The sequence below is a fragment of the Dama dama genome, chromosome 15 (genome assembly GCF_033118175.1).
Source record: "Dama dama isolate Ldn47 chromosome 15, ASM3311817v1, whole genome shotgun sequence".
NCBI lineage: Eukaryota > Metazoa > Chordata > Mammalia > Artiodactyla > Cervidae > Dama > Dama dama.
The window spans coordinates 92,253,401-92,272,807 of record NC_083695.1 but is presented as its reverse complement, the minus strand read 5'-3'; the positions used below and the strand labels follow the sequence as shown (position 1 = coordinate 92,272,807).

Genomic DNA, 19,407 nt, shown 5'->3' with positions numbered 1-19,407 from the left:
CCCCCCGCCCCCGTGCTCAAGAGCAAGACTGCACCGAAATAATGAATCACAGCAGAAGACAGGGATATGAAGGATGTTCTGATGAGCCAGACAGATTTTCTGTCATTTTGAAATATACAGGAAATGATTGATCAAAGAGGAAGCGTTTCACTTAGAAAGAGAACACGGAGCTTGCAAAAGTGTTTATTTCTTAGAAAGAATTAAAAGTGGCGTCAGACTTTGAAAGAGGTGCACCGTGATGCACTCTGAGACTCTTCCAGCCACTCGATGCTGATTGTAATGAGTTGCAAGCTCCAAAGTGATCAAGCGCAGCTAGAGGACTCTGACTTGCATGAAGGGTCCTCTGCGGCGGCCGGGCAGGAGAGCACCCTGATTCCTAAGCCTGTTCATCTGGAGCCGCTCCTGTGGGGCGGACAATCTCGGATTCCAGCCTGCTGTGTCTTTGGACCACAGCCTGGCAGCTGAGTGACTCTCAGCTCATGCTCTGCTCTGGCCAAGGCCACAGACACCTCATCTGATGGGCACTAGGTCCCGGCCTTGGAGGCACTGGGCCTGGGTATGGCCGGCAGGGCTTGGTGCAGTGTTGGGGGAGTGCAACCCATCTCGGGAGGAGTCCTGCTCCCGACTTGTCTCCAACCACAAGGGCAAGAGAAGAGCTTTGCCACTGACGAGCGTGAGGCCTCAGGCTAGGGGACCTTCTCAGGTTCCTCGCCTCTAAAATAGGTGGGTTCCCCCACCTCAAAATGTCCACAGCGCCTCCTTCTTCAGGCTGCAGTTCCTACTTGCAAAACGAAAAACTCAGAAAGGTCCCAGGCTCACGGTAAGCATGGTAAGTTAGCGTTTGCTATGTGAGACAGATGTGTGGAAAAAGAAAAAGTCAGTTCAACAGAGAGCAGCAGAGAACTTTTGAGAATGGCAGACAGATGGAGCTGGGCTAAACATGAAGCCAGAATGGCATGCCTGGTTGGACACGTGGTTCTTTAGGGGGTAGAGGGCCCTGGGTCCTGAGCAGTGGGGTAACCGCTTCAGCCTGCCTTCCCTTTGCAGAATAACCTGTTAGACCTGCTCGCAGACACCCCATCCATGCCAGCGGGCATGGGATTCCAGGAGACCAGAAGAGGTCTCACTCCCTCCTTTTGCCACACTGATGCTCACCTCTGAACAGTGGAGAAAGGGGACCATCTGCTCAGCCAGACACCTCCCAAGCCCACAGTCAAGGCTAGGACGCACCAAGATTCCCAGAGACCCTGAGTAAGGATGGAAGTGATGTTCTGAACTGCACACCAAGGGAGCACTCTGAGGTGTGGTGCCTGGCCCTGCCCCCAGAGATGCTAAGACCCAGATCACGAAGACTGTCTCAAGCCCACCACAAGCCTTAAACCAGCAGGTACTCTGCATCAGTAAGGATGGAAACTCTGCTCAATGTTACATGGCGGCCTGGATGGGAGTGGAGTTTGGGGCAGAATGGACACATGTATGTGTATGTCTGCTGTGCATCTGAAACTGGGCTTTCCTGGTGACTCAGCTGGTAAAGAACCTGCCTGCCAATGCAGGAGACGTAAGAGATGAGGGTTCGATCCCTGGGTGGGGAAGATTCCCTTGAGAAGGAAATGACAACCGGCTCTAGTATTCTTGCCTGGAAAATTTCATGGACAGAGGAGCCTGGAGGGCTACAGTCCATGGGGTTGCAAAGAGTCAGATACTTGAAACTATCACAACATTGATAATCAGTCATTCTCCAACATTAAAAGAAAAAAAAAAAAACACAACAAAAACCCAAAACCAAAAAAGACGCATACAATATATAAAAAAAATTACCAGCTACTCTTTTATGATGCTCTTGATGTTAGCCCTGGCTCAGAAACCTTACACAAACTCTTAGTAAAAGCCCAGTCTGCCCTTCACCCCAGAACAGAGTCTCCCAGCAGTCCAGGCTCTGTGAGGCTGGGTATCTTTCTGAGTCTGCCCTACGAATTGTCTTCTGCCCAAGGCATGGCTGTGTCTGCACCAGCCCCTGGCTTGCCATTCAGATTCCTGCCACCAGCCTCTGCTGAGTGAGTCCTCTCTCTGGGCAGCATCTTGCCCACCTCCTGCAGCTTATCCTTGACCTAGATCAATGGCCACTTCCTCCTTGACCTAGGATCAATGGCCACGTCCTCCTTGACCTAATCGATGGCCACTTCCTCCTTGACCTAGATCGATGGCCACTTCCTCCAGGAGGTCAGTTTCAGGCCTCAGCGAACTGCTCCTCCCCGCAACGACTCTGACCTTGGTGTGGGCACAGGCTCCATCTCAGCTACGGGACATCACGAGTGCTGTTATCCTGTGTGTGGTTTAACACTCTGCCTGTGCTGTCGGATTGGAAGTAGGGTTTCCATGAACCAGCCCGAGGCCCACGGGTTGATGAGATTTTTCTGTGGCTCCATGACTCTAAGGGGAGATTGCATTCACAGCCGTGGGCAGGGTATTTGGTGATCAAGCACATTTACTCAAGCTTGCTCACCCAGACATTTCCAGTTACTGAAAGGAGGTGACTAGATTCGCTGGCAGAGGACCTGAGGAAGGGGCAGAGGTGCCTTGGCCCACTTCCTAAGCGGGCATCACGGGCAGGACTTGGGTACTCTGCCCTGGGGGGCTGTCACGGTCAGACGGCCTGATGAAGAGGCGTGCCCCCGACCCCGGCCACTCACCATGGTGCGGACGCCGTACTGCTTCTCCACTTTCTCCTTTAGCTGTCTGAAACAGGCCTCCATTCTCTCGTGAAACGGCCTCAGTGCTTCTGTGACTTTGTCTCCATGAATCCTGATCCCTTCAGCCAAAAACGGAATCTGAAAAACATACCGGTTGACATTCCTTATCTCCTGCTTGATGGTCTCGAGGCAGCAATGTACACCCAGCAGAAAGTGGCAAGCCATGTGCAAAATGTGTCTGTTTTGGTTTTCCAATCAAATCAGCTGATTAAATTCATCAGCCAGGCATGCTACTCTCCCAAACCAAAATGTGTAAATGAAACGCATTTGTGTCTTAAATCGGACACGTCTAGTGCGGTGTGCAGTGCACGGCTGTGTCGTTGCTTTGCCTGACTTGCATTTGACCATCAACCCCAGAAAAGACGGGCCTGTGCTTTCCACTTGAATTTGAGAAGAACCGCATTTTGGATTTGTTTGGCTGTAACTTGATGTACTCGCAAAGGGCCATGTCACAGTGCCAAGATTCCTCTGTTAAGAATATTGCCTCTATAACCCACTCCAGTATTCTTGCCTGGAGAATCCCCGTGGCCAGAGGAGCCTGGCGGGCTACAGTCCACGGGGTCACAGAGAAACGGACACGACCGCGGTGACTTAGCACGCACGCACAGCCATAACTTGATCTATGTGCAAAGGGCCATGTCACAGTGCAAAGATTCTTTCGCTAAGAATATTGCCTCTACAGGCAATTGAGAGCTCTATTCCAAAATGTAAAAACCGAATTATATGTGATCTATAGTCCTGAAGGGTATTCTTATTTGGAAAGGAAAACCAAATTTATCCCTCCTTAAAACTAAAAATAATCACCTCTCTGCCAACATTGCTGTCACAAATATCCACGCCAACGCTTCACATCGGATCATGGAGATGTAGCTGACCTTTAAACGTGTCGTAGAGACATTTTTATTCCCCGGCCCCAGAGACCCTCCAGAGTCCCTGCCGTTGGGGGTGGGTGTCAGGAAGGCTCCTTTCTTCCCCCAGCTTCTGCGTCCCCCAAGGCTCCGACTGGGAGGTACATGCTCTCCAGTGCAATCAAGCTAAGAGGCTGCCTCTTAATAATTTATAATTAAATCAAAATACTGATTAAAAACAGATTTTCTTAATATGACAGAACATGAACGTAGATGAGCAGATTTATTAGTAAGAAGGATAATAAGTCCACAATTGAATTTCATGTGAACAAATTCAAGACATCTTATCAGGATGAATCAACGCACAAAATGTATTTGGCTGCCATTTATAGCAAGCAGCTGGAGCCTCTTGCGGTGCTCGGGGAGAGGACGGGGTAAGTGAGCCCTCCCCCTGGGTGTGAACCCCTCAGCCTCCTCCCGGGCTGCACTGGCACAAAGCGTGTTCGGCTGACAGCCGAGTCTACACCCAAGGTAAACTCCAGGCATCCCCTTCCGGCCATTATCACCAGGAGGGCAGTGTGCAGCTAAGATTTCAAACGAGATGGGACCTTTTACTTTCCCATGCATGTTACTCTCGCAGATGGCAGCCTTCAGGGGCTAGCTGTAGCTTGTTCAGGTTCAGCTGGAGAAGACGCTCACAGAAATCTTTTTGATTCCTGGGGGTCAGCAACGGCAGGCTGGGGACAACCTTCAGTGGGACGGGGAACGTGTCCTGTCTACCTTGGACATGGATAGGGGTGCAGCAAGGATGGGGTGCGGTCTCAAGGTGACAGCCCAGCCACTGCAGACACTGAAGGCGTCCTGCTGCAGAATGGACCTTTCTCAAACGTGCAAAATGAAGCCGAGTCATTTCTGTGATTTTTTTTGTTGGTTTGCCAAAACTCTTAATCGGCCAGATGCTTGACATCAAACAAGCTACTTGATGGACTAAAGTGAGGACCTTTTGCTTCAGGGCTTGGGACTGAATGACGGGCGATTTGGCAGGTGAAACAGACCCTTTCAACTGGTCCCCGACCTTGGTCAGTTACACCTTTCTACAAGCAGGGTGGGATGGGGCCCTTGTTCTACGTCCGCTTGGGGCTGGACTGAGGCTATGAATAAAGAGATGCTCTGTGCAAACACTCCAACATACGTGGTGCTTAGCACACAAACGGCAGCCGTGGACTGAGGCCTGGAATGGTCTTCGGACTCCAGCATGCTAAGCATCAACATCTCTCAGGCAGATTCCTGCACCCACAGTCCTGATCTGGTCTAGAGTGGGTCCCAGGAATCAGAGCATCTAAAGAATTTCCCAGAGCCCAGAGTGGGAGGAGGACGTCCCCAAAGCCACACGTGTCCTCAGGTGCATGCTCAGTTGTGTCTGAATCTGTGTGACTCCACAGACTAGCCCACCAGGCTCCTCACATTTCCCAGGCAAGACTACTGCAGTGGGTAGCGCTCCCCTTCTCCAGGGGATCTTCCCCAACCAGGGATCGAACCTGTGTCTTATGTGTTGGCAGGTGGATTCTTTACCACTGAGCCACCTGGAAAGCCCAGCAAAGTTACATGTTGAGTTGTTGAAAGTGAGCACACGGCCGGCTCTCAAAATAGGGAGCTATATGTGAAATCTGCTCCTGTGTGTCTCCTACACGGATTCACGGCCTGCTGGTGGCACAGAGCATTTAGAAGCAGCGGGAAGTGCTCCAGGAGCACCCACCCCCAGTGACCTCAGAAAGGCCTGTCACTAGCTGGGGATGGTGAGAGGGTCTAGGCTTTCCTGTCTGTGCATTTCAGAAGAGGCATATGCAGGCACCTCAGCGGGCTCGTCTGAGCCTACATGGATTCATCGTCAGACCCACAGCAGGGAGGCTCAGTGAGACAGCTGTGTCTGCAGAAAGATGGAACTGTGCCTTTGAGGAAGGGGCTGGCGCTCGCGGCCGACCTGGTGTCAGCTGCAAACCTGAAGAGCCTCACGCACGCAACCGGCCCCTGACGGACCCCAACTCCCGCCTGCAAGGGGCTCAGCACCCTCTGCTCCAGCAGAGGCAACAGCAGAGCCGGGAGCTGCCTGGAACTTAATAACCAGCCTTCGCAAATGATTTTAGGCACTGAGATAAGCTGAGTGTACGTCAGGGATGGAAACTCTGCCCAGGAATCCTTGGGAATCCCAGGAGGAAAACCTCGCTTTGCCCTAATGGAGCTTCAGGGAAGAAAAACAAATCAAACAAATTAACAAAACCAGAAGAAAGCATCCCAGTAACCCCAAACTTCTCTCTGTTACTGACCATATGACTCAATTACTGATATTAAAATATGGATTTTCAAAACATCAGCAAATGAAAGCAAGATCACAGGTAATGTTTTGAATATGTATTTTTCATCACTCTTTGATTTAATGAAGTGGCAGAAAACAGATTTTTTTTTTCAACTTTCCTGTGAACTGCTTTAAAATTCATCCTTTAATATAGTTATTAGGGGTGATGACATAGTGCTGACATAAAGTTCTCTCTGGGGAACAAATTACTTTCCTCTGTAGGGCCTGAAACTCTTAAAATCCAATTTGCTGTAAAAGCTTACAGGAAAAAAAAAAAAATCAATATAACTTTTTGTAGACCAAACTAGTTTTTGTGTAGCAATGGTTTTACAGCCTTCAGTAGAGTTTTGAATTTTGTACCTTTTGGTTCCCTCAACATCTAAAATGGAATCATTCAGACCCATAAACCCTCTCCATCTTTTTCTTAGTTAGAGATGGAGACTGCCTACACGAAGCTTGTATCCTGTCCAAAGAAACCATCGTGTTAAAAGTTCCCTTAAATTCAGCTCTCAAGGTGTCTTACCAGAGAAGAATTCCAAGGCCAAATTGATATCAAATGCCTAGGTCACACCCATTAGGATGGTTGTTATAAAACAAACAAAAAGAAAACCAGGATATAAACGTTGATGAGGATGTGGGGAAACTGGAACCATGGTGCCTGACAGGCGGTGCGAATGGAAAACGGTGCAGCTGCTGTGGAAAACAATATGGGGCTTCCTCAAAAATTTAAAAATAGACTCATCACCTGATCCAACAATCCCACTGCTGGGTACATACCCTAAGGAAGTGAAAGCTGGAAACAGAGTAGGTTTTTGTAAATCTGTGCTCATAAAAACACTGTTCACAACAGCAAAGATGGGAGCAACCCAAGCACCCATCAATGAATGAACAGATAAGTAACACATGGTCTATACAGACAGTGGAATATTATTCAGCCTTAAAAAGGAATGAGATTCTGACATGTTACAATATGGGTGAACCTGGAAGACCTATGCCAAGTGGAATAAGCCAGTCACAAAAGGACAAACAATATAAGATTCTACTTACATGAAGTCCCTAGAATAATCAAAATAAGAGTTGAGGATTTGATCCCTGGTTGGGAAGATCCCCGGAGGATGAAATGGCAACCCACTCCAGTATTCCTGCCTGGAGAATCCCATGGACAGAGGAGCCTGGCAGGCTACAGTCCCTGGGGTTGCAAAGGGTCGAACACAACTGAAGTGACTTAGCAGGAGTGCACAGAATAATCAAATGCATAGAGACAGAAAGCAGGGTGGTCGTTTCCAGGGGTGGGGAGCATGGGGAATTATTGTTTATTGGGTGCTGAGTAGTTCTGCAAGATGAGAAAGTTCTGGAGACGATGGTGGTAATGGTTGGCACAAGGAAGTGAATGGACTTGATGACACTGAAATGTACACTTAGAAATGACTACGGTGGCCAATTGTATGTTACATACACTTTATCACAATATACATACATATACTATATATGTAAAATAAGGACTTGTAACTTGGCTTGAAACTGAAACCCAGGCCTGCTCTGCCCTAACAGGTCCCGTAACCCACGTGCTGATGGTGGACAAGCCAGGACAATGCGGCTCCAGGGAGGCCAGGAGCTGGTGCCCACAGAGTGCTCATCAGGAGGAAGAGCTGGGATGCCCGGGCTGTGGTGGGATGGTGCAAACCAGGCACAGGGTAACCCTGGTCTCCACCTCCCTCAGCTCCCTGCCCTCAGCCTGGCACACGGGGCACAGATCAGCAGTGCCCTCCCTGCCTCCCATGGGAGAAAAGGAAGCCTAAAGAGCCAGCTGATGCTGGGCAAGATTAAAGGCGGGAGGAGAAGGGGATGACAGAGGGTGAGATGGTTGGATGGCATCACTGACTCGATGGACATGAGTTTGAGTACGCTCCGGGAGTTGGTGATGGACAGGGAGGCCTGGCATGCTGCAGTCCATGGGGTTGCAAAGAATCAGACATGACTGAGTGACTGAACTGAACTGAACTGAAAGGAGTCAGCCGCCTGAAGTCCAGAGCAGGTGGGCAGAGCTCCCACAGGAGCCGGGTCTGGACATTCCCACTACACTGGGCTCACAAAGACTCCAGAAGCTCAGACTCACGAGCCAGGAATGTCCCATGGAGCCCAGGACACCCTCCAGAGAGTCCCAGCCTTTCCAGACCACGTCCCTTGAAGGAAGCACCGAGAGCCCTCAGGAGCACAAGGAGAAAAGCCCAAGAATATGCAGAATTACATCTGGGACACTCCCCGCAACCCTGACCACTGGCGGAGGGGACAGGAGGGTGGGCATTTAGCAGTTCCCCACACCCAGCTGCCATACCACCCGCCTGAGAGGCTGGGGCCATGACCTCTGGGAGTCATCCACCGACCTCACCCCCAACATTCTGTTCTGTTGATAACAAAGATTTTCCAGTGGGCAATACACTGACCGAGGGGAGGAAACAGACCCGGCTCATTTGCAAAAGCTAACGTTCTAGGTGTTCATATTCATGACAACGGCCAGGAGTCCAGTTAATCGCAGCGGTGGCCGGTGGGTTTATCCGGTACAAACACGGTGGTGTGCGCTCCGTGGCGGCTGGCAGGGGTGCTAAGGAAGCCCACGGGGATCTGGTGCCAGGCTCAGCTTTCCCCACCCCGACCCTGCAGCTGCCGCGAGACGTTTACCTGCCAAGCAATCAGGTCCTTAAGCTTCTCGATCTTTTCGTGGGCCTCGGGGTGCTCCTGCAGGTACCGCTCTGTGAAGAAGGCCTGGTGGGGACAGAGAGAGTGGCTGAGCCCACCAACATGCCCCGGCAGCAGGCAGTTTGGCACATCTGGAGTTCCCCAGGCCCGGCGAGAGAGCCGTGTGGAACGCAGACCCTCAGCCCTGCTGTAACCAGGCTCACGGCCCCCAGGTGGGGTCTTCTCTACCAAAACATTTGCGAAGGTCAATACAGCCAAAGGACTCTGTTCACTCACTGCGGAGACCCCGTCCACAGAGCCCAGCAAGGCCGCTGCTGACCCCCCAGCTCAGCTCATGGGCAGCATCCCCAGCTGCTCCCGGGCCATGACTGTCACCCGGGCCTGCTCTGCACCTGAGGATGGCTGGGATGCAGCATCACCTCGCTGTCCCCTCACGGCCCACCTTCGGGCAGCGCCCTTCCTGCCTCGGTTTCCCCTTCATCTAGACCAGAGGGGCTAGCAAACTCTCTTTGTGAAGAGCCTCAATTCTGCTGCTGTTGTATCCGGACAGCTTTGGACACCTAGAAGCAGATGGCCACGGCCACATCACGGCTGCAAACTCCATATACAAAATCAGGCGGACCCCTGTGTCTAGACCCAGCCCATGACCTTCAACTTCGGCTCCTCTTACTGAGATATTTTTCCAAGGAGATCAGCTGGCTGTCCCCACCGCACCAGTCCCCCAGCTATTCTAAATATTCTAATGCCGTTGTCTTCCACTACAACTGTATATTTTGGTCTTTGATAACCCCAGGTCTCTGGACAGTCAGGAGGGTCACTCTCGGTCAGCACAGCCCAGTAGGGGAGCGGGGACAATGTCCAGGCCAGCCTGCCCCCGGGGAGTGGGCGGGGTTTGGCCCACTTCCGCGAGCCCCGCGAGGTCTCTGGGCTTGGAGGCGGGGCTTGGAGCTAGCCTGTCCCGGGGGCGGGGCTGCAGCGAGGAAGCCGGCGTGTCACGTGCCTTCTCGTAATTGGCAAAGCCTCCCATGACGGCGGGGTCCACGATGCCGTTCAGGAGCATGGAGAGCGGGTTGATGGGGAGGCTGGGGTCGTCCAGGTGCTGCTGCACCATGCTGTTGATCTTGTCGTTGGTCAGCTGCATGGTCTCGATGGCGTTCTCCAGGGGGCTGATCTCCACCTGAGGAAGGGGGAGGACGGAGATGACTCGGGCCTGCGGCCACACTGCGCCGCGCCCCGCCCCGCCCCGCCCCGCGGGGCCCTTGCCCATGCCCCCAGCTCCTGGCCAGAGGTCGGGCATCCAGACTGTGGCCCGGGCTTCCTACTTCCTGTGTACGTTTCCTTCCAGTGGATCTTCAGGGCAAGGTCTCTCCTCACCCAACAAGAGGAGCCTGGCGTGTGAGCGTCTTTATACGGTTCCACTGACCCGGTGCCCACGTGCAGAGTCCAAAGGCACAATGCAAGGCCACCTAGTCCTGGGGTGCATGTGTGTGCCCACGCTCATCTGTATACATGTGTGTGCATGCATGCATGTGCATACACGTATGGTCATCCCAGGAAAACACAGCCCCGAGTGGTGCTTGAATACAACTGATCTGCTTCACAGATGAGGGCTTTTAGCCATGGTCTTGTCTGCTGCTTGTTTTGAGGAATTTGGGGCTATCTGTCCTGTCCCTGAGGCAGGAGGTCTGGGCGCTTTGCAAGCCCCCCTGGACCTGCTTGGTCAGAGAAGTAGGGGGGTGGGGTGGAGAGGTCCCACCATGGTCTCCACCTGAGATCACTTGCCCTCCAGGAACAAAAGATCTCCCCTGGCCCCGAGGCACCACTTCAGTTGGACCTCACAGGCCTCCCTTGCAAAACCTACCGCCAGCCAGCAGGACCTTCAGGGCGGGAGGCAGGGCAGTCCACCTCTGCCCACACTGCCGAGGCCCTTCTTTCTCTGGGGGCCCCGCGGGGCTCCATGAAGCCCAGTCCCACCCTTCTCTCTGGCTCAGCTCTAACCACCAGGAGAATGTGATTGGGTTTAAAACAATAACAACACCTTCACGCCTGGTCTCCCTCCAACGGACCCAAGGTTAGGCCCTGGAGCCACGTCCAGGGGTGACCTCAACACAAGATAAGGTGGTCCTTGCCCTCCCCAAGGCCAGTGTGCTGGGTCCTCCCGCCTGTGCCAGGGACCCGAGGGTGTCTTTAGCAAATGGCAAAGCAGAGCCGCCTGTTTTCTTCTTGCTCCAGCCCCTGGGGGCTGTCTTGAGAGGCAGAGGGGGAGATGGAGGTGCAGAGACGCTCAGAGAACAGACAGTTCTGCTTGCGGCCAGCTCCCGGAACGACTCCCTCAGCTGCTGGGCAGGAAGCCCCGGCTTGTCAAGGAGCCTGCCCATGACCTGATGGAGGGGCAGTGACATTCAGAGAGGAGGCCGACCCTGTGCCAGCAGGTGAGGGTGGGTGCCCCTGGCCCTGCGTGCACCCCAGACAACATGTATCCCAGGACTGGTGTCATAGCCTGACACCTGGCCCGGTCGCACCCTGGAACACACCCTCCCATGCACATAACTCAGCCACATGGACTCTCCAGGGCAGAATTCCCTCCTGACTGACTGCTGACTCCCTGTGGCGGACTCCGCTGGCCTCAAGAAAGGTGTCCTAGATTCATCAAACCAAGAGGGTCAGCTGCTGCCCACACCGTATCCCATGCTGGTCTGGGCTGGGAGGCAGACACACGGCAAGAGGGGCCCGTGATATTGACAGCAGGATTATTTCAGTCATGCCATCCGGGGATTATTCAGCTTCCAGCCCTCTAAGTTCACTAAAAAAAGGGCCAACACAGCCCACGGCAGAACCACATCCTGAAAATCAGGGATTGCCCCTCTCCACCTCGAGCTGTTAAGCGCCTTCCTCGCACACCCTGGCTGGCTCCCAGAATCCCCGATTACAAACAGCTTAGGGGCAGAGGCTCATTAGGAAGATAGGATTGTGCCTGTTTACGGAAAGTCCTCTTGGTCCATCTCCCACCCACGTACATCACCAGCTCCAAATGGTGCCAGTGAAGGCTTGCATTTTTGCCACCTGCCACGTGTCTCCAGAGCCTTCCCCAGCTCAGGGCCCGTCAGGCGGCTATGGGGGCACATAGCCCTTGGGTGGGCTTCAGAGCAGGGGGAGAGGGTGCTGGGGTTTGGGGAAGGGGAAGTGGCTGACCACAGGCACACTCAGCCAGAGGCCCAGAGCTCAGCTGGTGAGGGCGAAGGTCAAGAGTGGAAGCAAGGCTGGGAAGAGAGGGTGCAGCCATAATGTCTTAGGATGAATCAGGAGCATCCAAGGGGCCTCATGGTAAACAGAATGGTGAGAACCACCCCTCTGGGTAAGATCCTGCCAGGTAAACACCCAAGGCATTGAGACACAGGACAAAGCATATGTATTCTAACTGGATCTTTTTATGCCGACAGTTGTCAGTATGGCGCTGCTGCTATACATTCAACAAGAATCTTTGGCCCAACTCGGGTTCCTGTCATTAAAACTGTCCAATAGCAACGTTTAGCTAATGAGATGCAAGTCATTCTTTCTTTAAAAAGTGTGGGTGGGGGGGGGGGTATATTCTCAAGCCATTTTTATTTGAAATGAGCAAGTACTATTAATCAACTTGTTTGTCATGTAAATGACAATAAAACCATCAGGAAGAAAGATCTTAAAATGTGTATATGAACTGGAATTTGTCTTAAACTTTTCCTTTTGTGAGCAGAAAGAACTGTCAAAACAGCACAGTGAGGGCTGTGTTTAAATATTTTGTAAGAAGAAATGAAATCTTAATTCTTTGGTTTTCTTCTACATTAGAGGTGGCTGTGATTACAGCATTTCCACTGCAGTATTTGTGGGCAGGGAGAGAGATTCTGGGTTAAGCCTGACGTGGGGTCTGCAGCGTGTGTGCTGGCCAGGTGAGCAGGTGACAGGCCTGGGGAACAGGCTGGGTCAGACCGTAGCAGAGGGGTGACAGGCAGTCCTTCTGCAGGGGGTGCTTACCATGAAAACAGACTTGACCTCAAACCACCTCAGAATGCCAGGCAGTTTATACGCAGTGGTATATATGGTCCTCTCGATCCACATATTCTGCAAAGGGAACACAGACCCAAGGCAGTTAGAAGAAGGATGTTGCAGGCGGCTGACAGCTTCTGCCCTCAGGGGGATCTGCTAGGCTCTGGGAGGCAAGGTCACCAGCCATCCAGGGTACACCTCATGCTCTGCTGAAGCCAGATCATCACACACGACACCTGTTACCTGGCCAGTGGCGCCCACTTCCCTGGTATTTGGAAAAGAAAAATATAACAGATGAGTCAGGAAGAATTATCTGCATCCAACTCAGAGGGGAGGTTCCCTCTGAGTGAGCAGATTTTTGGAAAGGCTCTGATGAGTTTAACACTAGCCTTATTTAGTGTTCAAAAGAAACTTGAGGATGTAAATCCATTGAGGAAGACTGGGCTTTGTAAACATGACCTTCCACATTCTAATAAAATCAGTCAGCATTTTAATGATTTTTTTTTTTTTTTTTTGTATAACATATGCTTACATCAGAAAATAAAGATATGGAAATAGAAGGCAGAAAAATCACCCAGTACCCAGAGATGATGGAGAAGGAAATGGTAACCCAGTCCAGTATTCCTGCCTGGGAAATCCCATGGCAGAGGAGCCTGGAGGGTACAGTCCATGGGGTTGTAACAGTTGGACACGACTTAGCGACCAAACCACCACCACCACCAACCACCCAGAGATGACAACCTAAACTTTTAGTATCTATTGTTTAAGGCTACTTATTAAGCATTCATAAGTGTGCATACATGTATTTTCAGTGAAAATACCATTTATTAATCTGTATTCTTCCTAAAGAGACTTTCCAGTTGGAGCAGTGGTAAAGACTCTGCCTGCCAATGCAGGAGATGCAGGTTTGATGCCTGGGTCAGAAAGATCCGCTGGAGTAGGAAATGACAGCCCATTCCAGCATTCTTGCCAGGAAAATCCCATGGACAGAGGAGCCTGGAGGGTTACAGTCCACAGGATCATAGAGTCGGCTACAATGGAGCATACACACACACAAACTTGCACACACTTCCTGAAATGGTACATCTCAGATTGAGGGAAACTGTATAAGCTGATACACATAATTTCACCTCTGTCCCGTGGTTGCCCTGAACTCCACTGCTGCAGGATGTCGAGCTGGTGGCGGCCTTTACCAGCAAAACCGGTAATAGAGAATCACACACTGAGTCTGTCCATAGGGGTCCAGATACACAGAGATGGCATAAAGGAATGGCAGCATTTTCAGAAAACTGGGCTGGAACTTGAAAAGCATTCTCCCCAAACCTCAGACTGCAGAGGAGGGGAAAGGGTAGGCCCCGGCGGGGGGCCCAGGGACACAGGCTCCTACTGCCCCCAGGAGCTGGCGGTCAGGCACCGGTCTGGAGACAGCAGTCTGCAGGTTCGGAGCTGCCTGCAGCCACAGCTCACTATTCTCCTCCCTAACGCCCAAAGCCAGCACCCTCCTAGGGGCCTTCAGGCTCCACACTGACTCCTTCCTCCTCCTCTTCCCTGGCCCTGGGTTCCAGAACGTCACCCCCTGGCCAGGTTTGGAGGTGCTGAGCTGCTCTGAGCCCCCGGGCTGGCCTGGCAGGGCAGTACATAGGCTCCCCCGCCTCGGGCCCCAGCCTGGCTTCCTGTGGCCACCAAACCCCAGTGCTTATCTGGAAGCCAGGAGCTTTGTCAGGCCCGTGAAGGACTAAACCCCGTGGCTTCTGAAAGCCTCATCTGCGTGTGAGAGAACCTAATGGGGCCATTACAGGATTTCAGGGCCATTTAGAAAAAGCCTGGCTCTAAGGCTTAGCGCAGCTCCAGCGTCAGGAGCCGCGGTTATTCTTAGCTCTGCCCCAACGGCTGCACGCTCGTCGGCAATTTGCCTGACCTCCTTGTGTCTCTTCCTTCACAGTATGAAAAACCTACATGGCTGTGAGATGTGAGAGGCGTGAGGGAAATTCAAGGAGGACCCGTACATTCTGCCTGGAGGATGCTACATCATGGATCGAGTTACTGCCGAGATGATCAGAGCAGAGATTTCCGTAAAGCCTGGCCCTGGCCTGGGGGAATGGGAGCGGACCTGTCCCTCTCCCCATCACAGACGATGCCACAGTGAAACCCATCACCAAACAGGAGCAGGAAGCCACAGCAACCAAGAAAGAGGGGACTAACTGGGTTTGAGACAACCAGTGTTGACACTGGGGGGGTGCCTCAGAATTTCCCGACTCTGGGCTCCTGGCTGACACACAGGAGGCTGGGCTGGGGAAGGAAAGGGCCTTTCAGGAGTTGTGGCTGGAGGCCCACAGGTGTGGCCCTGAGGATGGAAAGACCACAGGAAACGGGGAACGTGGTAGAAGCTTTGCTGACAGTGCTCTGAGCTGCCCTTTGGGTCAGCAGGAAGGCGCTAGTTCAGCTTTGCCCTCCTGCATCCCCAGATACCTGCAGGCAAGGTGCTTGCCAGGGGTCCTCAAAGCTAAGGCTGCCTTGAAATGTAGGCCAATCTAGGGATCTCTAGAGGAGGTTTCTCAGGACAGGAGGAGAGAGAAATAATAACATTTAAAACAAACAAATAATGTTTTATTTCATGCCTTTTCAAGATGGAATCCATTAAACTGGCTGTGCATATATTTGATTTGTATTTATTTATTTTTGGTTTGTTTGTTTTTTAGGCTGCATTGGGTAGCATGCAGGATCTTAGTTCCCTGATCAGGGATGGATCCCCATGTCTCCTGCATTGGGGGGGTCCAGAGTTTTAACCACTGGACTTCTAGAGAGGTCCCTGTGCCTATATTTTTTTAAAAGGCTGCAAGAACCTGTATTAATATTTCCAGGTCTCTAATGCAGTGTTTTTAACGAGGCACAGACGTTCAGCAGCGTGTGGAAACATTTGTGATGGACTGTCACACCTGGGAGACTGTACCCGGCATCCCGTGGGTGGAAGCTGAGGATGCTGTTAAACATCCCTCGAGGCTCAGGACGGCCCACGCCGTGAGAACTGCCCGGGCCTTTGCTCAGTTGCCTGGGGGCACCCTGCTCCGGCATGTAGCGCCAGAGTGAAGTCAGGCTGGGCACTGCTGAGTGAGCACAACCCTCCTCCAGGCTGCATGCCCGAACAGCAGAAAGCCACATAAGCACACAGCGCCTCTGTGAACTTCTTCATGACAGAGACGCCAGCACCTGCTCCAGGACTCAGAGCCGAAAGGGAGGCTCAGGTCCACGCGGGGGGGGAGGCGAGTGTGCTCTGAGCACAGAAAGACTCTCAAAGCGCTGTCACCTTCTCACAGCATCACAGGGACCTTGGTGACATCATCTGTGCAATGGTCATCATTTCACTGAATCTGGAGGGGTCGTATGTCAGGATCTCTGCGCATAACGCACACGGGCATCAAACGCTGCACTGTAGGATCTCTGAGGACATGGGTTTTTTGACGGGCAGGTTTGTGAGTGGTGGCATGAGGTTGGGGGGAGGGAGGCAGTTTTTGTTGTTTTACCGCAAATTCGTTGTCTGGGTTTTTCTCTCCCTTGCGGATTGGACGAGAATATTCAAATCGCTGGACCTCATTGACTCTGTAGAAACTGTGCAGAGACAGAGAAATCATTAGCTATTTCACCGGAGAAGCAGCCGATTTGCTTTTAGCCCCGGGATCTGGTCTCCCTACATGTCATTGCATCCCTTAAACACCTCAACCTTGACCTACAGCAGCAGCTGGGCTGTTGCTCCCCACCAGCCTCACAGGAGAGACGCTGGCAGCTGGAAAAATTACCTTGGATTCTTTGCCTTGTCTCTGTCCCTGCCAACGCTCAGGGGAAAGGAGATGCTGAGTAAGAGTGAAATGGGCAAAAACCGAGAAAAGGTGAGGCAAAGGAGAGAGGGGAAAAAAGCCTTTGTTCTTCATTCATGTGTTTGTTATTTGCAAGTTTTAATTCATGCGTCAATAATTAATGTATTAAATAATTTTACAAGTTTATTAAACTTCTAAGAATGCATCTTGATTATGTTTTAAAGGTTTTGTATATTTTAACTGCAGATCTATAAAAGGCACCTTCTGCAACCACCGAGGGTGGCAGACATGGATGGACAGTTTGCCTTTCTCCCTTGGGAGGGGGTGGATTTCACACACACCTCAGAAGCAGGCTGGGAGGCTTACTCATTTGCCTGCTCTGAAACACAGGTAGGCATTCTCATCAAAGGGAAATACAGGAGCATGTCCACGGTTCACTATCACTTAATGCCTCTCTCTGAGAAAAAAAAAAATGTCGCAAAACTTAAAAATCTAAGCCTTATGAAAGATATCATTCCTCAATAAACCAAGTCCTGGTTTATTTCCCATGTTTGCTGAGGAATGGTTAAAGAAATGGTAGTGAATTTTGCAGAAGAACCCAACCTGCCAAACTGTAGGATGTAAAACAGCATATCCTGTGCATTATTTGGCCATCAAAGAGGTTACTTTTTTTCAGTGAACAAGGATCAAGTGGAAAAAGAAACTCTTCACATCAAAGAGATGTCTAGCGTATGTTTCTACACCACTGCTAAGTTAGGGGCAGTTCAATGCAGACACATACAACCTCACTCAGATTCAGACACCTGGCCTGTGAGTTTGAAAACCCACCTCTGAGTCCCATATTACGGAATCACCCTGTGGTAGAGGTGAAGAGTCTCTTCACCCCTGGCACCTGGTTCTCCATCAGGAGCATATGTCTGAATCCCTTTGCCTGCCTTCTGGGATCCAAACACTCAGGCCACCAGGCAGGCACACAGACTCAGGTCTCGGGCTGTGGGGCGGGGCCTGTGCCCTGGAGAAAAAGTCTAAGGGGGTCTCTCACCTGGTGGGCCAGAGGGAGACCGGAGTATCCCTCCTCCCCAACTCTCCTTGTCTCAGTCCCAGGTAAGGGACGGCTTCCCACCCTCCCAGCCACACTTGTTCACATCTTCCTTCCCCGCTCTGATGCTGAAGAAAATTAGCTTCCCCTGCTTTTCAAAGCAAACACAGCATCTGAAAAGTTCATCAAAGGCTAACATGCATCCTTCGACAAGTAGAGTTATGAAGAAGAGATCTGTGTACGCCTCTCACCACCCTCCTGTTGGGTCGGGGAAATGGGTTGATTACCTTACAATCTGCTCTGACACGGGCCGGTGAAATTTAGGAGGCAGATCAAGTTTGGGCTTTACTGTGAAGCACTGAATATCTGAAAGTCAAAGGTTAAGGTCATCAACCCCACGTACACTCAACCATCCAAACCAACAGCTTGGCCATCACTTTCTATCCCACATGGTTGCCTGAAAGGATACATTGGCCGGGAGAGTTTTTAATGTCTTCACCCGGTGGGGACGTTGTCTTCATCTTCTCAGCGTTTGGAAACTGAGTCAGTAGCCGAGCTTCAAAATCCTCTCGGCGTTCATACTCTTTCCCTCGATAAATGAACACTTTCCCCTGCAAACAATGACAGGCATTAAACAACACCCCAGGGCAAGGGCCAGGAAAAGTGCACACATAAATGCTTTGGTCTTCAGAATGGGCTGGACAGTGTTTTAAGTGTCACTGAATCGAAGAACAGCTTGTAACTGCAGTGGTCTTACTAATCAAGAACTCAGGAACAGAAGACAGGCAAGTTGATACTGTTGAAGAAGCACTAAACACGACATTATTGAAGTCTGGTCACACATTTCAGCCTTAACAGCAGTGATCAGTTGACAAAATCATGAAAAACCAAGTGAGTGGTTAGCGTCCACATGCTAGTGGGCAGGAAATGGTCAGACAGGGTGAAGGCGCTAGGGCAAATGGACAATGCTGTCCATATTTTCTTCTTCTTTTTGTTCCCAGGTTGTTTTTATTGTTGTTGTTCAGTCGTTAAGTACCGTCCGACTGTGATCCCGTGGACTGCAGCAGGCCAGGATTCCTGTCCTTCATCATCTCCCGGAGGTGGCTCAAACTCATGTCCACTGTGTTGATGACGTCATCCAACCATCTCATCCTCTGTCGTCCCCTTCTCCTCCTGCCCTCAATCTTTCCCAGCATCAGGGTCTTTTCAAATGAGTCAGCTCTTTGCATTAGGTGGCCAAAGTATTGGAATTTCAGCTTCAACATCAGTCCTTCCAATGAATATTCAGGACTGATTTCCTTTAGGATGGACTGGTTGGATCTCCTTGCAGTCCAAGGGACTCTCAATAGTCTTCTCTAGCACTACAATTTGAAAGCATTGATTCTTTGGCGCTCAACCTTCTTTATGGTCCAGCTCTCACATCCATACATGACTACTGGAAAAACCATAGTTTTGACTATATGGACCTCTGTCAGCAAGGTCATGTCTCTGTTTTCATAAGTAGTTTTCATGTTTCCAGAAAGAATTCAAGAGAGCATGAAGTTAAGGTCGGGCCCTGGAGCCTGGGTATGACTTTCCAAGTTGACTCCTACAGGTCACCGCCAGGAGATGAGCAGAACCCAAGGGGCAGGGGTCCAGACAAAGCGGAGAGACCCAAGGTTCCTGGGCCCTCTCCTGGTGCTAAGAGGCTCTCATATGAGCAGCTCTGAGTAGTTTCCCGGTTCGGGGGCTCAAATGGCACCCAAGACCCTCCTGTGGCATCCCAAACGATAATGAATAAGGAGCAGAACCCTCTCCAGTCTGCTGACCGGAACCCGCCGTGCGGGGCTTGTCTCAGTCTGATCCAGCAGCGGACCCACCATAAACTGCGGATGCGCTTCCTCCC

At 51.4% G+C, this 19,407-nt stretch overlaps 1 protein-coding gene across 1 annotated transcript in view; it reads right to left on the bottom strand.

The window, feature by feature from the left end:
- The window catches only part of DOCK1 (dedicator of cytokinesis 1), a 544,913-nt gene that overhangs the window by 22,295 nt on the left and 503,211 nt on the right, over positions 1-19,407 (bottom strand). The window contains exons 41-47 of the mRNA XM_061162908.1: positions 17,992-18,133; positions 17,810-17,888; positions 16,193-16,277; positions 12,660-12,746; positions 9,649-9,825; positions 8,631-8,714; positions 2,691-2,828 (exon numbers count right to left, since the gene is read on the bottom strand). Of these exons, the coding sequence (XP_061018891.1) occupies positions 2,691-2,828; positions 8,631-8,714; positions 9,649-9,825; positions 12,660-12,746; positions 16,193-16,277; positions 17,810-17,888; positions 17,992-18,133 (792 nt within the window). The remainder of the gene's footprint in view (positions 1-2,690; positions 2,829-8,630; positions 8,715-9,648; positions 9,826-12,659; positions 12,747-16,192; positions 16,278-17,809; positions 17,889-17,991; positions 18,134-19,407) is intronic.